The sequence below is a fragment of the Glossina fuscipes genome, unplaced genomic scaffold (genome assembly GCF_014805625.2).
Source record: "Glossina fuscipes isolate IAEA_lab_2018 unplaced genomic scaffold, Yale_Gfus_2 1, whole genome shotgun sequence".
Classification (NCBI taxonomy): domain Eukaryota; kingdom Metazoa; phylum Arthropoda; class Insecta; order Diptera; family Glossinidae; genus Glossina; species Glossina fuscipes.
The window spans coordinates 50,422,215-50,442,298 of NW_023998415.1; the positions used below are offsets into that span (position 1 = coordinate 50,422,215).

Consider the following 20,084-nt stretch of genomic DNA (forward strand, 5'->3'; position numbering starts at 1 on the left):
TGTTATGGTATGCGTAATATTTATAGGAGGAGAGAGGGACTATATTTATATTCATATTGTATATGCTGTTTTATTCTGCTTTGCTTGTTGTTCATACAGCTTTTACCCATTGAACTAATTTTGAATGCTTAAAAAACATTGCCTCTTTGAATTGAAACCTTTTCAATGATTTTATTTTAAGCCTTTCAATGATTTTACCTTAAACCTTTTCAATGATTTTATTTTTAAATGGTACGATATTGTTTCTGCTCATTGGATTTCTCTATTTACGTACATATGCGATAAAGAAGCCCAGATAAATTCTAATATACATATAAGTGTTGGTGAGAGAGTGTGAATGAATGTGACTGTGGAATTAAAGTAAAAAAAAGAATATACACATGCAAATGTGTTCTTACATACATGCCTTCGTATATTACTTTATTATTTAGTTAATTTCCTTTTTGTTGTTTTTATTAATGTTGTTGCTGAAGTTCAAGGCCAATAAACTCGTTTTGTCGATTTTATTTGTGTTTGTTCTATTCAAAGCGACATACATTTATAAATTTGCTATTCAATATTCGCTCGTGCGTTGTCTAATATTGGAATTAGACAGCAACCACATCAACAAACACAGTTATCAAAGGCAAATATTTATGATATGATTGATATACATAGGGTTTAATAAGTTTTCTTCGAAACAAAATGTAAAAGTAAAATAAAATAGAGAGCCGATAGTCTGTGTTGCTAGTGCTCAATGTCTTTTTTTTAGTCTAAGAATTCATTTCATTAGTCTAAAATTCAAATAATAATAATAATAAAATAAAATAGAATCGAATATAGAATAATCGTTATGAAGCGTGAAGAATATAATCCCCAAACGGTTTAAATTGAAAGATATTCAATCTACGCAAATAAACGAAACGAAAATATATAAACACGTGATTTTATCAGCGGCTTCGATTTGAAGTGGATGATGGTAGCACATTCGTAAGCACGAGGATTAAGATATCAATTATTTCACCAAAATGCACATGAAAAAAAATTCCGTAATTTCTGCTCGACCTACACATGCATAATATAGTATAAACCTCCCATGTTTCTTTCTATTTTTGAAACGCTATCTACTTTTACTTTGGTATAATAATTTGAAAATAAAATTCATTCGCATGTTTTTTATTTAATGCACATATTTGATCGTTTCAGCGCATCACCCATGTGCTGCGTCGTTCATTACTTTGGTTACGGCTGTTGTGGCAAGAAGGGCTTGTACTAAGTTCTCATAACGGCTTGTGGAAAAACCTTAACAGCTTATATATATCTTGGATTGTATTCAAATTGTTAACTGTTTTAAAATGTACATATAGCAATCTTTTAAGTAAACGTATTCTTCGTTAGCTCATTTAATATGTGTCAATATTAAATCAGTTTACTGATAAATCAAGTTTATATCCGCGAAACTAATCTAAAATCTAACATTTATTTTCACTCTTGTGAGTTTAAGATTAAAAATGCGTTCAATTGCAGATACGTTTACTATTAAGGGCGTTATGTTTTATAATGCCGTGTTCGTCTATTTTGATGAGGTGAAGTGTATGGGTGTGAAGTTCTGTAAGGCTCCAAGTTGATACACCTCAATAAAAAAGCGATCTTTCGTTCTTTTTGCCTGTCAGTTCCTCTTTATTAAACCACGAAGAAACTTGATATTTACGCCTTCTTAAAGTCTTTGTGGCACTGCGACAGTTATGCAATCATCATCTACACTACGCATATTATTAAAATAAGCCAAGAAAAATTTTTGTAGCGTTTTTCCAAAGGATAGTTTTGGAGTTCTCTGACTAACTGTATCAACTGTATCGAATAAAACAGGACACAGCTCTCACGCAAGGATAATTAGAAGGCAAAAAAAAAAGAAAGAAAATGGTCCTCTTTTTTCCACCCTCCGGTTTGCATTAGTTTTAAGACTGCTTTTCGCTCATCTTCTTATAATTTGATTTACATTTTCCTTCCTGCCTCTTCTTCAATTTATTTTTTTTTTTATTATTTTATTGTACTGTAAGTGTGAAGGGCGGAAGGGAGGAGGAAGTGTTGAAACCAATTTTATTAATTCAATCGAGAGTATACGCGATTTGAAAATGAGGTACTAAAAAAAATGTCTTTGAGTGTTGGTCAAAAGACGCCAGCAACTTTTTTGTTCCCACAATATTATTAAAAACGAACGAGAAACAAACAAACGAAATAAGAAGAATAACAAAGAGAACAGACAGATTCGGCTTAAGCCGCATTATTTCATATATTTTTGTATTCATTTTTTTCTTTTACTCTATCATGATGAGACCGCAATTGTTGCTTTTCCTTTAAAACGTTTATCCCTGAGGTTCCCGATTTCGCGTCGTGTCGTCTACTTATTTAAAGACATTGCAAAAAACAAAAAAAGTGCAACGCCTGGGACGCTCAGGATTGAAAACTGACTGATTGACAGACCGCTTTTATTAATCAAATATGTTTGAAATTAAGAGGGTTTTTTGTTGCGTTCACTGTTATTTATATATTTGTTTGTTTATTTATACTTGAGCCCCAAGTACATTAACATTCTGTTGACTTCTTTTTTTCTGAAGTTCAGTGACTACGAATTTGAACAAAGTGGTCAGTGCTACTTGTTTGAAACCTGTTGTCGTAAACGTGCTATAACCACAAATTCAAGTTAGTTTTTAATTAATATTAGACCTAAAATGAAAGACCCATGTGTAAAAAATGTCATACAAAGCGTAAATGAGCCTGTAATACAACCTTGGCTACCTACTTACACCTAAACCTTTAAAATCCGTCTATTAGATAAACCATTTGGGTGGAACTCGTTCAATATTATGGAAGAGTCAAAATAGTTTACATCTTTGATTAGATTTCAATACTGATTAGAATTAGTGTAAGAGCTCTTCTTTGTGCTCTTCTTGTCGTTGCCGGCTTTAAAGTGGAAATAAATACATAAATAAAGAAATATTAAAATTGATGTTGCAATGCAAGTCATTGTTTCAATTGCAATGATTATTTATCAAAGTAGCAACAAACAAATTTAAGCGAGCAGCAGAAACTCAAGCAATCTTAGAAAAACATTCAAAGAATAACTTGTCATTAACAAATTTTGAGCCATATCGTGTATTAATCTGCAATTCATTGCAATTGCTCTGTGATTTTTATGTATTCGTTTGACGAGTTGCATATAAATCTTATCGGATGATATGCGAAAGTTGAAAAACACTGATTTTTAGCCCTTTTTATAAAGTACATTCTCTGCTGCGTAGGAGTTTTATAAACTTTTAGCAGCTATATTACTCTGAAACGTGAGATATAATTTTTTTTTTTCTTATTATAATTAATTAATTAATCAATGTCTCATTTCTAATCCAAAATTTCTACTTTCATCCTAAACAATTAAGATAATCATCCCTCCTATTATTGTTAAATTGTAAAAATTATCAGATTTTTATTAAATATTTTCGTGTATTACTAACACATTGATTTTTGCGATAAATGCAATGAATGTAATACTATATTCGTTACTTCTGAATAATTGGCGTAGGTACAAAGGTACAGAAGAGGAATATTACCCAACTAACTCATCCAAATCCAAGGTGCTATCAATGGAAGGTCAAAAAACACGACAACCAGATAGCAAGAGCATCTGAAACTCTCAAGTAAATTGATTCTCTTTAACTCAATGAAAAATATGATTTTGCAAAAAGAAAATATAAACCTCAACATCGTACAAATTTTAAAAACATAGGCGTTCATCTCGTATCGCTGAGGATATATAATCATCCATCTTAAGAATTTTGATATATTCACCTTTAAATTAATCTCATCCGGGAGTAAATTTGCAGCTAACTATTGGTAGTGAAAAAGTGGAAGAAATCTTGTTTTACTTCTTCACCGTTATTCTTTGAGATGTATTGAATTTTCTTTTGAGTTTGCAAATACGTAAAATGTGTATTCAGAAAACTGCTTCTTTACAGTACTTGTGAGTTGAGTAATCCTCCTTCTGAGTGTAACATACAATATTTTTCTTTTCACTCAAACTTATAGATTCCACTTGGATTTGTAATTACTTTGAACAAATTAATATTTTATGTAAATTTATATTCTTTAAAATCCAGAGCAAAAGAATTTATTATAAGCACGTAGGTGTATGCATGCATGAAAATTGTCAGTTCAATGGAAATCAATTGTTTAAATTTTGATTTAAAAAGCATCATTTGTTGATATGATCACTTTAGTAATTAATGGCAACGCCATCACAAGCTCGGTTGATACTTTTGCTAGGTATGGAAAGTGCAATTGACAGAGTTGAATCGGAGGCTAAAGTCCCCAATTTGTTCCAAATTCTCTGCTAATCAATAAAAAACATCTGTTGAAATTCTATATAAACAAACGAACAATTTGGCAATTTAACAACAAAAGCAACAGTAGTAGTGAATAAATCATATAAATAAATAAATAAACCGTTTATAAAAAAATAAAGCATATTGCGGCTTTTCTTTCCTATTTTAACTTTGAATCCATTATACAGTATAGGAAACGAAGGAAAACGGAAAGATTATTCTTTGATTACAGTTAATATAAGATATATAAACATATAAACATATTTCGTCATCAAAAAGAAGATAAAACTAAAAAGAAATTCTAACAGGACGTATAAGCAATATCAATCAATACATTAATATTACACCTAAAGGTAGGCAAGCAAAGCCAACGTTAAAAACGGGGCTGTTATAGTACTGACAATATCACAAAAGAAAACTTAAAAAGATAAAATTTTAAAATTTATATTTAATTGACATATTTATTTATGGCAAACAATTATGAAATACCATCTTGGTAAGTGTGGCCGCGTTTCGTATCGTGAAAAAAACAATCAAACTATCAGTGATTCATTCAAGGGCTGGAAAACCTCCTACTGGTCTTTTTTCATTTTGCAATGCCGACGGCAATTTGCATTTTCAATGAATATGTTTAACAGATTTCGTGAGTCATAAAGCTCTTTTAACAGTTTTCGTGAGTCGTAAAGCTCTTTTAACAGATTTCGTGAGACATAAAGCTCTTTTAACAGATTTCGGGACCACATAAAGCTGGCGGCTTTGCAAATTAAACGATCTGGCAATTTAAGTTGTTAGTTGGGCACTCAACTATTTTTGGCAATTTTTTTATTTATTATAAGCGACTCTGTGCTTTGCCTTTCAATGTAATTTGAAGAACATTTTCGAATTAAAATTATAAAATTGCATTTGTGGCTTATGCTACTTTTGCTACTTTGCAAAGCTGTCGGCAAAAGTCCACCAATTTTACACAAGCGCTTATGTACAAAGAAAAGCGCTTGATTAACATTTCACCAGATGATGGCGCTGCTTTCCATCGAATGTGTTGGATACTAGAAATAACAAACATCGTGCGAACAATTGATAATAAACTGAAAAATAAAAACTCAACTAATGTTTACTGTTGTTATTATTTGAGATGAATGTTTCTTTTATTAATTTGTAAGAAGAAATAATTAAAACTTATTAAAAACTTTTTAAATAATTTTTTATATATCTATATTTTTATTAAGGTTAGTGAAAGTTTTTCGGCAAGAACATTTAAATAAACGATCGGAAAAAATTCAGGTAATCTTTTAAGTTGAAATGTGAGGCTAAATGTGAACACGCCAAAGACGTACAAACTAAAGTCATTTTGTGGACGCTAAAGCTATTTTGGTGGATTGCATTTGACATAACAGAAATTCTACAACGTTGCAAAACTACGTAATTTATTTTAACGAAAGGTAATATTTTGCATATAATCTTTTAAGATACACAACGTTGAAAAATTCCGTACATTGATGATTCATACGTTCATTTTTTTTCCTTCTTCTAGTTTTATCAAAAATAAGCTTGTAATAGCATCGTGCTTATATCTGATTTTATGACTAACTATGTGCACTTTCAAAAAATTGAAAAATGTTATAATAAACGAGGTATAGAGCAAAAAGCAGAAAACGTTTTAAACAATAAATCAAAGCAAAATTTGAAATGTAATTATGTATAATATATTCTTAGTTTATACATAAGACAAGCCGCTTTTAGAAGCAGTACAACTACAAATAAAAAATGTTATAAGCACAGCTTTCAATAAAAATGAAGCTTGAACCGTTCGATGTAAGAACAAGTATGAAGGTGTATTTGCCTGACACAACTGCCTGACGCACGTGCAAAATGTAGAGCAAAATGTTCCTATCCTCTCTTCATTTTTATATATATCTCTCTCACCTTTATTTGGTGCTATTGCTTTTGTTATTATTATATACGTGTAAACATATATATACATCTCATATTGATATTTAACCCCCTAAAAGAGAAGATTGTTATAATGGATTTATGTGTTTTGTATATCATTGCATTTTTGTATGCTTATATGCTTCAAGACAAATTGAAAGCGAATGAAGGCGAACTGTTGTGACCCGCTTTGAATTGACCTTTAAATGTAATTCCATGAGAATTTATATATTGAATGAATAGTGTACGGGCATATATCACTGCTATTGATGTTCGCTTTTCATGGTGCTTATATTGTCTATAAAGTATTAAGTTGTAATTAAAGCCCGCTGAACAAGTTCAAAATCAGGCCGCATTGTCATAATTATGCCTATTTCAACTTTCCACTTTTTTCTTTGATAATCAAATTCTTTTCATAATCAAAGAATTAGTTCCAACTGCGGACAGATAGACAATTAGAACACAACCTAAACGTATATATACATATATATATATATATATATATATATATATATATACATACATATATACAAATATATACATATACATTATCGGAAATCTTGTAAGAAGAAAATTTCTACGTCCACTTCTTTATGAATTTTGTCTGCTCGAGTAGATGTGTGTTAATGGCTTATACACATCATTAGAGTAAATAGATCGAATTTTAGGATATTTAGGTCTTATCGAATTAATTATTATTTTCCACATAAGTTCAAGGTTTCTCTTAGGTGTCTGTTACTGAAACGGTCAGATTGCACTTATTTGAGTATGAAATTCTGACAAACTATAAATTTAGGTAACGTGAGCCTATGGGATTACTCACGGAATATGAGGAGTCATGTGTTATTATTATATTATAATTATATACACCAATTTTTGATTTTTTAGTTCGAAGTAATTAGTGAAAACGTCAATTTTTTGGGGAATGATTGTATTACTAAAGGAACTTGTAACTTTGTCCCTATTTTTAAGATACACATTTGTACATTCTATGTATTTTAGCGCTTTACGTACCGATTTATTTAATTGCCTGTTTGTGGGTAGAAGATCTCTTTCCAACGACAACAAAAATTTATTCATAATAGGAACGAAAAAGATAAATTAATTTTAGCCAGCTTTCTACATTTTCTCACAGTTAGTTGCCATGCGCCTGAAATGTATGCAGTGTTTTTCTCTAATTCTTCACCAAAAGTAAGGAATGATATAAGAGCAAAATGGAAAAAAACTAATTGCGTTTAGTGTCGTTCATTCTTTTCTCGTTATTTACTATTACTCTGGCTTACTACGTTGATATTAAATCTTAGTCCTCTTGCTGCCTCTTGCTGCCAACATCATGTTCCTCCCATTTCCACATATTTTTAATAATGTAATAATGTAAATAACCTATTTCGTTACCACACACGATTAATCATAACTTAAACTATAAGCTGAAATTAATGTGTGCACCTGTCAACGTAATTAATTATAACTTATCCTGGTGGCAATAAATGTCATTTAATGCAAAGTTGCAATTCGATGAAAATAATTTAGGGTAAAATTGAAATAACAATAACAACAAATTTGCATTATAGAATGTCAGTGTTAGATTTCTTATTACATCGTACCATTCGTGGGAGATTAGTTACACCTATCAAAGGATGGGAAAGGATTTTGAAGAAGCCACAAGTTTGGGAATAACAACAGGCACAGGAGCTTTCGTAAGTAATAAAAAAAGAAACCGTTTAGAGTTATATACCGAATGCCAGAATCTACTAGAAAAAGAATTTACTATTCATTACTCATTCGAGATACTGTAAAAACTACCGGGAGTAATAGTAAAGATCTTGTTTCCGAGGAATTAATTGATTGTAATAAATTCAATGTTCATAATGTCTGTAGAAACATTAAATGAGTCTCGCTTTCTGTTTGGGACAATAGCGATAATTTTCATGCTCTTAGGTTGCAAATTGCGTTCTTATTTAAACAAACATTATAATTAGGTATCAATATAAATAATTTTGCTTCTGAAAGGTATCGATATTTTTTACATTGTCTAATATTCATTTATTAACATATTTTCTTTAAATATTAACCTGTTAAAGGGGAATATTTTTAATTAAAACTCTCAGCCTTACCTCGCTCTGAGGAAATGCAAAATTGATAATTAGTGATATAAAAGCGAAAGGTTAACATACGCCGCAAAGCTTAATTTTCCGTTAAAAAAGCTCTATTACTAAGAAGAAAAAGCTTTGGCTAAATACCTTAAGCTTTCATTTACTATGAATGAAAACTTTTACTAATTGCAGGCAAATGACAATTGTATTATTTCATGCAAATGAATGCACATACACACACGCATGCATTCAACACACACGTACGATTTTCGTTTTTTTTTCAGAGGTAGGTACAAAAACAAATTGAGCTGTTTGTATTATATAAAAAGAGTAAATCAACTGTCTATGGTTTTTGGCCGTTTTAACAGAAACTGGTCGCTTTTTTAACAAATTGGTCATTTTAATAGAAAATTTAAAAAAAAAGTGAACAACAAAAATATTTTAATTTCACTCTTGTGTCATCATGGTCAATAGATCCATTCGGCCATAGTCCTACCCTGCCTTACATGTTGAAAAAAGCCGGTTTTTAAAATTTGCTTATACAAAGGATACATTGTTGTATTAGACTTGCAAAAAGTTTGAAGTAAGAGGATGCGAATTCTTTATATATATTCTTTTATTTTTTTATATTTTTTTATTTTGTGTTGTGTGCGAACGAATGACTGAACAGTGAACAACAGTAGCATTTGTATAAGTATATTTGGATCGAGGTTGTTGTGCTGCATTGGATGCAAAAAGTGCATTCACCTTAATACTCTTTGTGTATGTGACGTTGTTTGTGTGATAAACGTAAACAGTTTCTTGAGAGCCTCTGCTCTAACTCCCGCTGCATACAAACACGTAAGCATGTTTATGCTTACATACATATATGCATTTTTGTGCGAGTTTGTGTTTGTGTAACGTGTAAGACTGACATTTAGGTTAAATTCGTTATTAATTAAAAGACAAGATTATTTTTTGAAAAAATGTACAAATATAACAAATATAAATTGAAAAATAAAAGCAATAAAGGGTAAGGTAAAAATAAAAGGCCCCTTATCGATATTGTTGCCGCTATAATTGTTGTTAATGTTAATATTTAATGTTGAAAAATTGCTTACAAAAAGTTAATATCGCACGCGTATGTGTGTGTTTGCGTGTATGTATAAGTGTTGTTTACACATGATTCAGGGCTAAATCTGACTTTAAAAATTATCGTTCGTTCTTTTTTTTTCTATTTTGTTATAGAATTTGTTTTCATTGCGATTTATCAACTTAACACATTTACATATATGTGCACAAGCGCATAAATAAATTGATCGAACTATAGCTTGGCTTGTATCTGTGTGTGTGTATTGAAGGTCAAACATGGGCAACGACTCTACACTTAACAATCACATTTTTTTGCTATTACATGCATACACGCTGTGTATAAGTAAGCATGCATGTGCGTGTACGTGTTTATGTTTCATGCTTATTTCGATTGAACTTCTCTGACCACCCATAAATTTTCGAATAGACATATGGCAAATACGGAGACAAACTACATTTCGCTTCTCGAGTAAATCTTGGCGTCCCATTATCTATAAATTTTTTTTGATTGTGCTTGATCGTGTCAAAATCTCGATCTTTGAAAAGTTATTTCTTACACCGAAAACATGGGCCTGAGTTTTGAAAATCATCATTACAAAAGATATCTTAAAGAGATTTGATATATTCTGTTCAATGTTACATATGAAATGATTCGTATTGCAATAAATTCAATTCAATTGTAGCTATTATTGGGATTAATTTCGTAGAGGTATTAATTAATTAGTTTAAAGAAGGGGGAAAGACTAACTTGGAAAGCTTGTAATTTCTTTTTAAAAATTGGTCGAATCGCTTCTGACAAGCAGAAATAATTACAAATTCGGATCCACAATAATTTAATTAATTTATTATACCTACTATAGCATTAAAGGATGCGTGCATACTCATTTTATTTTTCTCCATAATGTATGTAAAACTCAAAAGGAAGCTTCAGAGACCCTATAAAGTATATATTCTTGATCACTGTGACATTCTAAGTTGATGTATCCATGTCTGTTCGTTTGTGTGTCTATGTGGCGTTTGTTGTGCTCACTTTCTTGGTCGCATAAAAGAAGATATCGGCTTCAAATTTGGTAGAAGCATTAAAAATTTTTGCAGGCAGGTTGGTATTAAAAATGAGCCAAATTGGTCAGAACAAAATTCCGAGTGGAGCATAAACTAAACGCTACTACGTTTTTCTTAGCAAAAATTTGTGGGTTTCTTCTCGTTACTTAAAAATTATAAAGGTTACACAACCTACAATTTTCCACATTTACTTTACGAAGCACTCTACTATTTATGTGGAAAAATTGAAAAAATCGGCCATGCTTACACAAAGTTACAAGTGATTAAATTTTCATTTTTTTCATTTTTTTAGGTTTTATGGTTATTTATCGTAAGGGAAACAAGATAGAATACTTAAAAGTATTTTCTACATTCCTCAAATGAAGATATATTATCTTCCCAAAAATGGGCTGATTCTGAAATGGATATGGTAGACACTGCGAACTAGTGGATTAATTTTTTCGTGATAATACCGGCGATACGTGTATCAAATAAAACAACTTGGAGAGTCGCATCCAAAAAGCATAGTGGTACGCGAGAATGTAACTTTTTTACTTGTTTTTTAGTTAAGTTATGTAAAGATTCTTTGACATTGTACTAACATTTTGCTCAATCAATTCTTAATTCACTCTTAAAAGATCATACCATTTGCGATCTTTGCGCTATACATCACTGTATTTGTTGGGTGATGATGACAAAAATATTTCGATTGTATTTTCAGAAAGAAGGGACATGAATTTTTGGGTCCTTGTACATCAAATTGCTTTATAATTCAAAAATCCCGCATTTGTCACTGCGAAGTTGGGCGCATATATTAATACTTCAACGGCATCCGAAGCTGAAATTTTCTTATTAAGCCATATAACGATATTTTTTAGTGGGCGTGCTGAATATATTAGATTTGGTCTATTTTCAGTAATTCGATTTTACTTTTTGGTAATAACAACGAAAGCAGTTACGTGTGCTTATCAAGTATTTGTAGTAAAATATGTGCCCGCTTTCCAAAAATACTGTTGAGATACTATTAGGTCGCTCGTCCATCTTTTGAAATCATGGTTACGATTTCAATACTTTCTGTCTAACTTTTTTCCGTCTCAACGAGGATATTGATGTAAATATCACCAGTTCCGATATTTAAGTTGAATTTAAAGTTTTTCTTCACTAAACTTTCTATGTCAAGTTAGCAAATCAATATATCACGTACATGTGGTTTTCAATGCGCACATTAATCTTTAAATTACTAGAAAATCGTTCCAAAAAAGTAAATTTGAATAATATACGATACAAGATACGCAGATAGATTTCAGTATTTACATCTATATATTTGTATACATTCCTATCTCACAATGACTAACGCTCTGCACAAGAAACTAATGGCGGATATTATAAGATAACACCCAAGCCGAAGATAATTTTTTTTTTTTCTTTGTTTAGAGTGATGCTTTGTGACGCTTTGTTGACCGGATGACTACAAAAAGGAATAGTGAAGCGTATAGCCTGTAGGAAAAAGACGGAAGGATTTAGAAATGTTCAATAAATGTATTATCTGAACCTCATTTCGATTAAGTCGAAATGTTTTCGGGAAATCCACCGTCTTTTATTTTCAATTCTCTAATACGAAATTTGGTGTTTGAAATTTCTAAACGGGTAGCAGCGATAAAAGTCGGATATTTGATTAATATCTTTGTAGGTTATCTGTCGACACACATGCGTATGTGCATATATATACTTGATATTCATAAGCATGTTCATATATAATTATCAAAATTCTTTTTTTAATCCTACGCAAACACAACAAGACAAAACAACAAAAACAATAAAAAATAACAAATTTAATATTAACTGACAATCCACAATACATCCAGCGTAAGATCGCTCAATCGCATACACATATAACATAAGAAGAGCTGATAATAATGTAGAGTACGGCTGTATCCCCCAACCACCTCTACATGCAACCATCCTAAAATACAACACCGTTCAATTGTGTAGTTTACAGTTTATGGGGTCATAACTCAATACCAACAATAACTAACAATATTTTTTTTAACAGATTATTTTTATTATTTTCGTGTTAATTTCCACTAACACCGAGAAAAAATCGATTGAATCACCAACGGAGAGCCGGCCAGCTTCCTATACATTTGAGTTGAATTAAAAAAAACAATAATAGTAAAAAAATAGAGATAAAAGAATAAGAAGCAGGAAAAAAATTATTTATGAAAAAATTATGCTCTTCCAAACTCAACTCTTTGTCACATTATCATCACTACGCAGTACGCATGATTGTTAGCGGAAGAACTAAATATACCCAACCGATTATAAATCTACGGTACTGTTGATAACATTAATAAGCGATAAGTGAAGAAAAAGAAAAGCTCGTTCAAACGAAACTTGTTCTTCTACACCAAATTTCCGGCAGACAGGACTGAATTCATTTCGACATTCAAACTAATCAAGGACATACTACTCCATACACTTGATGGGGCCTCCCAGGTGCCAAAAATCACTTCCAAGTGAAATACAATGTGCTTACGCAAACGACTTGCTACATCAAGCGGACTTACAATGAGCTGTAGGTAATAGAAAATAAGACGTGACGGATAGCCAACACTAGAGGACAATAATATATAACGAATAATATGTAATAAGTGACATTGAAATTGGGATAATAGTTACAGAATAGCGACATAAGTAGTTATTATCCAGGCAAAATTAGACCCGATAGTTGAATTTTCTTGCTTTTCTGACTCTGTCGCTCTCCCTGACTTAACTGATAACTCTGTCATCGACTAGCCAGAGCTTGTTCCTCTCGAGGAAGGGGGGAAAGAGATGATAGTGTATGAAAAAATTCGACTAAAATGTTGAAAGTATCGAGAACGTGGGAAAAGTCTATGCAAGAAGTAGATTGACGTAAAGACAGGTAGGGTAGCTAAAAAATGAACAGTCGCGTGATAGAATGACAGAATTTATGCATTTTGCATAGATTGTTTGTGGTTGTTGGAGATCAATCTAAAGCAGTGGATTTTAGCAGTCGAAAACTTTAAAACATTTCTGAGATATCTTTTTATATTATGTTCCTAAAGACATAGTGTTAAGTATCTTAATACTTAATATTTTTAATTTTCTCCGGAAAGATAGAATGAAATTATATGTCTGCATCTTATAGATTTTACAGATATAAGCGATAAGATGAAAACTTTTGGCACTGTTGGACGGAATGCATATCTTTATGAGCTTCTTACAGCTAAAATTCAAGCTTCTAGAAAGGGAACAGTAAAGCCATCATCAATGAGTAGGTAGGTGGGCGTGACAAAATACTATATAACCAATGTTATGAAAAATTTGTTTGTTAATTCCAACAAATTTACCGAGATAGATTGTGATTTCTAAATTTATGTATATGTATGTACATATTTTTATTGAGGTTGGCTTATCTTTCGAATAGGAATGAAGAGAAATTTTTTTACGTGTAAATAGTATATTATGCTAGATGTTAAGTATATGGTGTTGTTAGAGTAGTACAACTTGTGCGTAAGTATGCATAGATAATGTTGTTGAAGGCCTGGGTCATTGTACGCTGCCTGTATAGCGAGATATACTGTATTTCCAAGGCCAAAGCCATTGAAAATGATGATGGTGATGATGCAGGATGTGGTGGAAAGAATAAAATGTGCGCAAACACAAGAGAAAAGCGAAATTGGTTCTGTGGGGGGTGACATAAAAGGGTGGAAAGTGGGACAACTATAAATTTAAACGACGCAGATGCCAGAGCACAGTATACAGCTTTCTGTTTAAGGAAAGGAAGTGAGAAGCGCTAAGATTTTCATTTATTTTTTTCTAGGCAAATGCAAGGAGAAGAATATATGGCAAAGTATACGAATTGGTGGCAACTGGTGGCAATTCGTATACTTACCCGTATAGGTGGCAAGTTTAATAGCTTGATTCGACCAACCATTCACAGTAATTGCGCAGATCTACTCGCGTCGTTTCAAAATGCAACGTGCAATGTAAAGAGTTATCTGAACGTAAAACTGAAAAATTAAGAAAAACAGTAAAAAGAAAGAAAAGCTCGTACCCCCATTCTTTTTGCAAGAAATCATTTGAATCCGGAAGGTAAATATCATTGCTCCCACGTAGCCACCCGTTAAATTTAAATGAGATCATTTTAATAAATAAAAGTACTTTCTGTTTCCATCTTTAACAAAACTACAATTATTTTCGTTTAGTCTTTGTAAAATTTGTTTTTTTTCAAGAATCTTTTGTTATCCGTTTTCGATAAATTTTCTTTCGATTTGAGTCTAAAGCCTCTCCTTTAACCGTGATTATTTTTTCCTTGCACAATCGAAGGACGGCGATAAAAATTGGTATGTTCCCTTGGCAACGACTCTCTATAACGGAAACTTTCGGAAAAAATCTTTCCATATGAAAGACTGAAAGACTTAAAAAGTCCAGCCAATAAAACAAAGCAGAGGAACTCGAGTGAATCAATTCATTTTTCCAAAAATATTAAAATTCAAATTTTTACTGAAAGAATTCGTGCGTAAAACGAAATGTTTCTGTCGTTCATCGCTTCATTACAAATAGGAGACAATCTCATAAACGAAGAAATGAATAGAGGGAGCGGCAGAAAGAGAAAGATAGAAACAAAATGAATAAAAGCAAATGTATGTTTATAAGGTTTACGTTGTCGTTTCTGATATATACGCACAATCTAGGCCACGGATACTTTCGGTCATTGAACTAGAGTTTTGTTCACTTTTTTTTATGTTCTTTTATTATTATTATTGAGATACGTTTCGTTGATGGTGCGTACATAAAAATTTCATTTTCATTTCAACAATTACAACAAAAACATCAAGCGATATATATATAAGCGCTTATATATATATAACTATATATACCTACATATATATATATACATTAATGTCTACGACTAGGATGAAATAACAAACAAGAACTACAACAGCAACAATAACAGTATCTTACTAAGAAAAGCAAGTCTAAAATCGTTCGTGATATTCTAGGCCATGACAGAGAAGGGAAGAAAAACGTCAAACACGCAAGCAAGATAGTGAATAATGGCATGAAAAGTATATACATAGCGAAAAAACTGACACGTGTAATAGGTTTTTCTCAAAAATAAAAAAAATTGGCGGATATTACACCTCGTTATACAGTTTTTTATGCATCTTCTATATTTGAATGTAAAGTTTCAGGTTCATTAGAAATTGTCGTTAGATTGAACCTGGGCAGCGAAGCAAATTTATTTTTTATTCTTTATTGTCTCCGCTGCTGGTTTTCTTTAAAGTTCTTTTGTATTTAATGTGACGTAATTGCAAAGGGGAGTACGGAAGTTTACAATATATTGATATTTGCCCTTTAAGCGTACGTTTATAGCGCTATACTATGTAGGAAACTCAATAATTCGGCGGTCAGACTGATTTCCTGCTTCGTTTTGACCAAACGGCGATCGATGTACTGATATACTGCTTTCCTTTGAAATTGGATTAGCGACTTTATTTTGATCAATACTCGGTCGTTCTCCAAGTTAGCTGCCTAAAAGTTTGTTTTTCGTACTAATCAATTTCAGCGTCAGGATTATTTAATGAGTGTTAGTTTTGACAGGCCAAGTACTTTAGAAGCGCGATTATCAAGCCAGTAGTCTTTTGCTATGCGGTGTTGGTGCATAAGCGCGTTAGTACAGTAGCACGAAGAAGGACTAATCGTTAAGCAATGATTTCAAATGCGGGTGCTTGTTTTTGATTTTTTCATTCAATCCATACGATAACCGCCTAATGATATGCGCGTGTTGTCGGTCTGCCCTTTTTAAAGTAATGTATGACGCTTATGTTGTATGCAATGCCTCGAAAAAGACGTGGTAGCGTAAGCTCTTTCCAATAATTTCTACCTTGCCCGCTTTGACACATTTTCATCTGGCGAAATCCAGTCTTTTCACCCTTCCCGTAATTATATGTAGTCCGTAGTGATGGTTTCATTTTGTATACGTTATGACGCGGAAGACGTAAAAACTCGATTGAATCGATCTTAAGTAATTCTAAATTCCTGATCGAAGTATCTACACGGAAAAGATTTTAAGGCAGTTAATTTTTGGTGCAAAATGTTAACAACGTAGTCGTAAGGAATGCATACGGCGTATCAGGAATTTTTTTAATCGTTTCTGGTGTTATATGTTCAATTGGACGACTTGAATGATGTTTGTACGTCCATATTAACCATATTCCCTGTAGTGTTTGACGAGCCTCTTTCAGTTTTTCTCCTACGTTTCCACAAACAACGCCTAATCACAACGTGAAATTCATTTTCCACGATAGTGAAAGAAACAAGCAAAGTTCGCTTATTCTCTGGGGCGGTTAAACCCCTACTAGTAACTTATCGAATGCTATGGAATTTGATATAACGTGACCCGCAGTTTTTTCTTTCTATTTTTCACTAAAAGATCTTTTCGTTGTTGTTTCGAGCCCCTCTATTGTCAGATACCTTACTTATTGCTCAAACTTAGGATCCTTAGACAATTTCGCAAGAGTTTTATGAGTGTATGCATAATGCATTGTGCATGATGCGAATTTATTCAGAAGCCAGGACTTCAATCTTCTGCGCATGACATATAGACTAGTTACTTTAATATTTCAAAATGCAGTCGCTTCAGTCACAAAATACGAGTTGACAGTAAAATAGAAAAAGGTTTGCGTTGGGACAAAATCTTAATTGCTTAGAGAAATTTATAAAAATAAGTGTTAAAATATTAGCTGTGGTATTATAGGACGGATAGTCATAAATTTTGAGTTAGCAATCGTGCTGAACGTTGTCTGCTATTAGTTGCAAGTTTCCGATGAAAGTATATATTCGATATACCCTATTATTTGCGATATAGACATGCCTTTTATTATACAGATTTCTTCTTCGCAGTCCGTTCTTCTTCGATTCTGCCCGTACAACCCGTAGCTTGAAATTTTCGAGATATTTTGATGAAAATTTGGTACACCGACGTATTCTGGCCCAAGGGCGAACGCTATTGAAAATTATCTGGATTGGGTCACTTTTTTGACCACTTCCCAAACAACGCTTAATTTTGCAAAGTCGTTGTATGAAGAACTTTATTAAGCGAAGTGGCGCAAAATATTTAGTCATTTTTTTCATACTGTCTTGTAGTTTCCACTATAGCGAGTGTGCTCTTGAGCTTGCTGTTTAGTCGCCTTCATCGAAATGAAATCATACCTTATATTATAACTTATTAGCTTAGTTTACCTAAACAGGAATCAGACAAGAGAAGAAAGACCGACTGAATTGAATGAATGCACGTGTGTCTCTATTAACAAAACAATACTAAATCATTATACATATGACAGACGTAACGAGTGAGTATTACAATATTTCCAAATATATTTTAATAGAAAGGATTGAGCGTACAGTTCATAACCAGCTTCAGCGCTCTTTATCGAATACACAAAATCATGCACACAATAAATACAATACTTAATAATCACTCATACGTATTGTGTATATGCAGAGAACTTTTCTTAAGCGTATTGTTAGAAAAAAAGTAAATAGAATTAAAAAATAATGAATGAGTTTAATTTCATTATATAGGCCCCTCATAAATTTTAAGAGAATCAATGATTAATACAAAACCTTCAAACAGCGTTAATTTACGTTGCGATTTATTAATTTCCAACTTAACTTAATGAGCGGCTATATCTCCTCTAAGCGTATTTATCATAAAAATATTATACGCTCACAAACACATTATCAAATGTTATAAAAAATTTAGGTTAAGCTTTATGAAAGTGTCAGTTCATTGCCCTCCCACAAGTACACATTCACCTATAGATAAAGCAAATAAAGCATATTAACATAAACAATACTTGGACTCTGAAAAAAAAACAACAACACAACAACACAACAACAAGAAAACAAAAGCCAAACAAACGAGCTAACAAATAAACTAATGGCACATCACTGACGTATCCAAATGAATAAAAGTGAAACTTGCGTTCACATTAGAACGAGAATAAAAAGAAAATATATATGTATATATATATATATATATATATGTATATAAAAATAAATAAAGAAATAAAAAAACGAAATTATATAGTTGTATTCTCATGAATATTGACTATCATTACGTGGGTGTTTTCAAGAAAAAAAAAATTGTTTCAATTTTTGCTCTCAAAGAAAAATGAGTTCAATTTTTATAATTTCATGTCGATTGGATTTACGTAAAACCAATTCTATTGTCGTCGACTAACATTTCAATACAAAGGCATTGATAAGATATACATTCAAATCTATTAAAGCCTCCCTAACGTATGCCTAAAACAAATCGGTTTGTCTTTTATTTTTCTTTTAGCAGAAGTCGTAGTGTCAAAAAGTTTACCCTGGATCAATACAACATCACAATGCGTAATGACGACTTAAATTCATCTCTATCATCTATAATGATTACATTTGAAAATTCTATTCCACTATAGAACGACCACGAATGACTAAGAATAATGTTATTTAAAAACATAATAACTCGCAAACTCATCATTGATAAGGTTCCAAAAATGTATGCATGTGTATGGATTATCAATAAGTATTTTATGGGCCACAGAAAATGTAATAAAAACATTGAATTTATTAGATTAACTAATATACAATTCCTTTTTTCCCTCCTTCCTCTGCCTATAATCTATGTTAACCCCAAGCGTGTTTAGCTGTATAGGATACAACCACTAAGTGGCCAGACATATATATATATATGTAAATACATATACTTTTTGTTTCTATTTATCTCTCTCTCTCTCTCTCTCTCTCTCTCTCTCTCTCTCTCTTTCTCTAACCTTCCTAGCTAACTAATCGTTCATCCCTTATTATTGTTATTATTGGTTTCATATCTCATTTAAGACGTGAGCACCGGCCTATATAGCTTTACCTCACGGCGCCCGATAGCACGTCGCGTTAACTAGCGCCCCACAAAGAAGTAGGTCAACATTGATTTAGTCATTTCCGTCAGTTCACTCGCCTATTTATCGGTTCCTCTGGCTAATATCTATTTGCGGAGCTGCCATTGTGGTAAAGAGTGAAAAGAAATTCTGAAATTTAGCACAAGTGTGAGAATATTCCTTATTTTGCTTTTACCACAATTTAAAAGTTTTTCTGAACGGGAACTTGGTACTGAAAGCTGTGGGTTTAATACCTGAGTTTAATTGTTGAAAATTATTTCTATTTTTATTGCAATAATAACTAGTAACTCACCGGCCAATACCCGTCCTATTAGACGTTCGGTTTCATCAATTGGCTTTGCACTTGCAAACAACTCCTCAAGGCTGCCGACTATCATTTTGGCAAAACGTCTTCTATCGCGTTTGAGGTTAACTTTTGCAGATAACAGTTTCATAAATTTACAAAGGTTTGTTGAAATCGAAGACAATAGCAGCAAAGAAGTAAGCAGTGTTTTTATACGAATGCTTAGATTGCTAAACTGTTAAATTGCGAGAGTGTTATTTCCCTTCTTACACTATAATTATAACTTATACATATATATATATGTATATATGTATATATATATATATATATATGTATA

The 20,084-nt window shown here is 32.0% G+C and overlaps 1 protein-coding gene across 1 annotated transcript in view; it reads right to left on the reverse strand.

The window, feature by feature from the left end:
- Positions 1-20,012, reverse strand: part of LOC119645243 (ecdysone-inducible protein E75) — a 129,791-nt gene extending 109,779 nt beyond the window's left edge. The window contains exon 1 of the mRNA XM_038045337.1: positions 19,757-20,012. Coding sequence (XP_037901265.1) covers positions 19,757-19,898 — 142 coding nt within the window. The 5' untranslated portion in view covers positions 19,899-20,012. The remainder of the gene's footprint in view (positions 1-19,756) is intronic.
- Between the last annotated feature and the right edge of the window lie 72 nt (positions 20,013-20,084).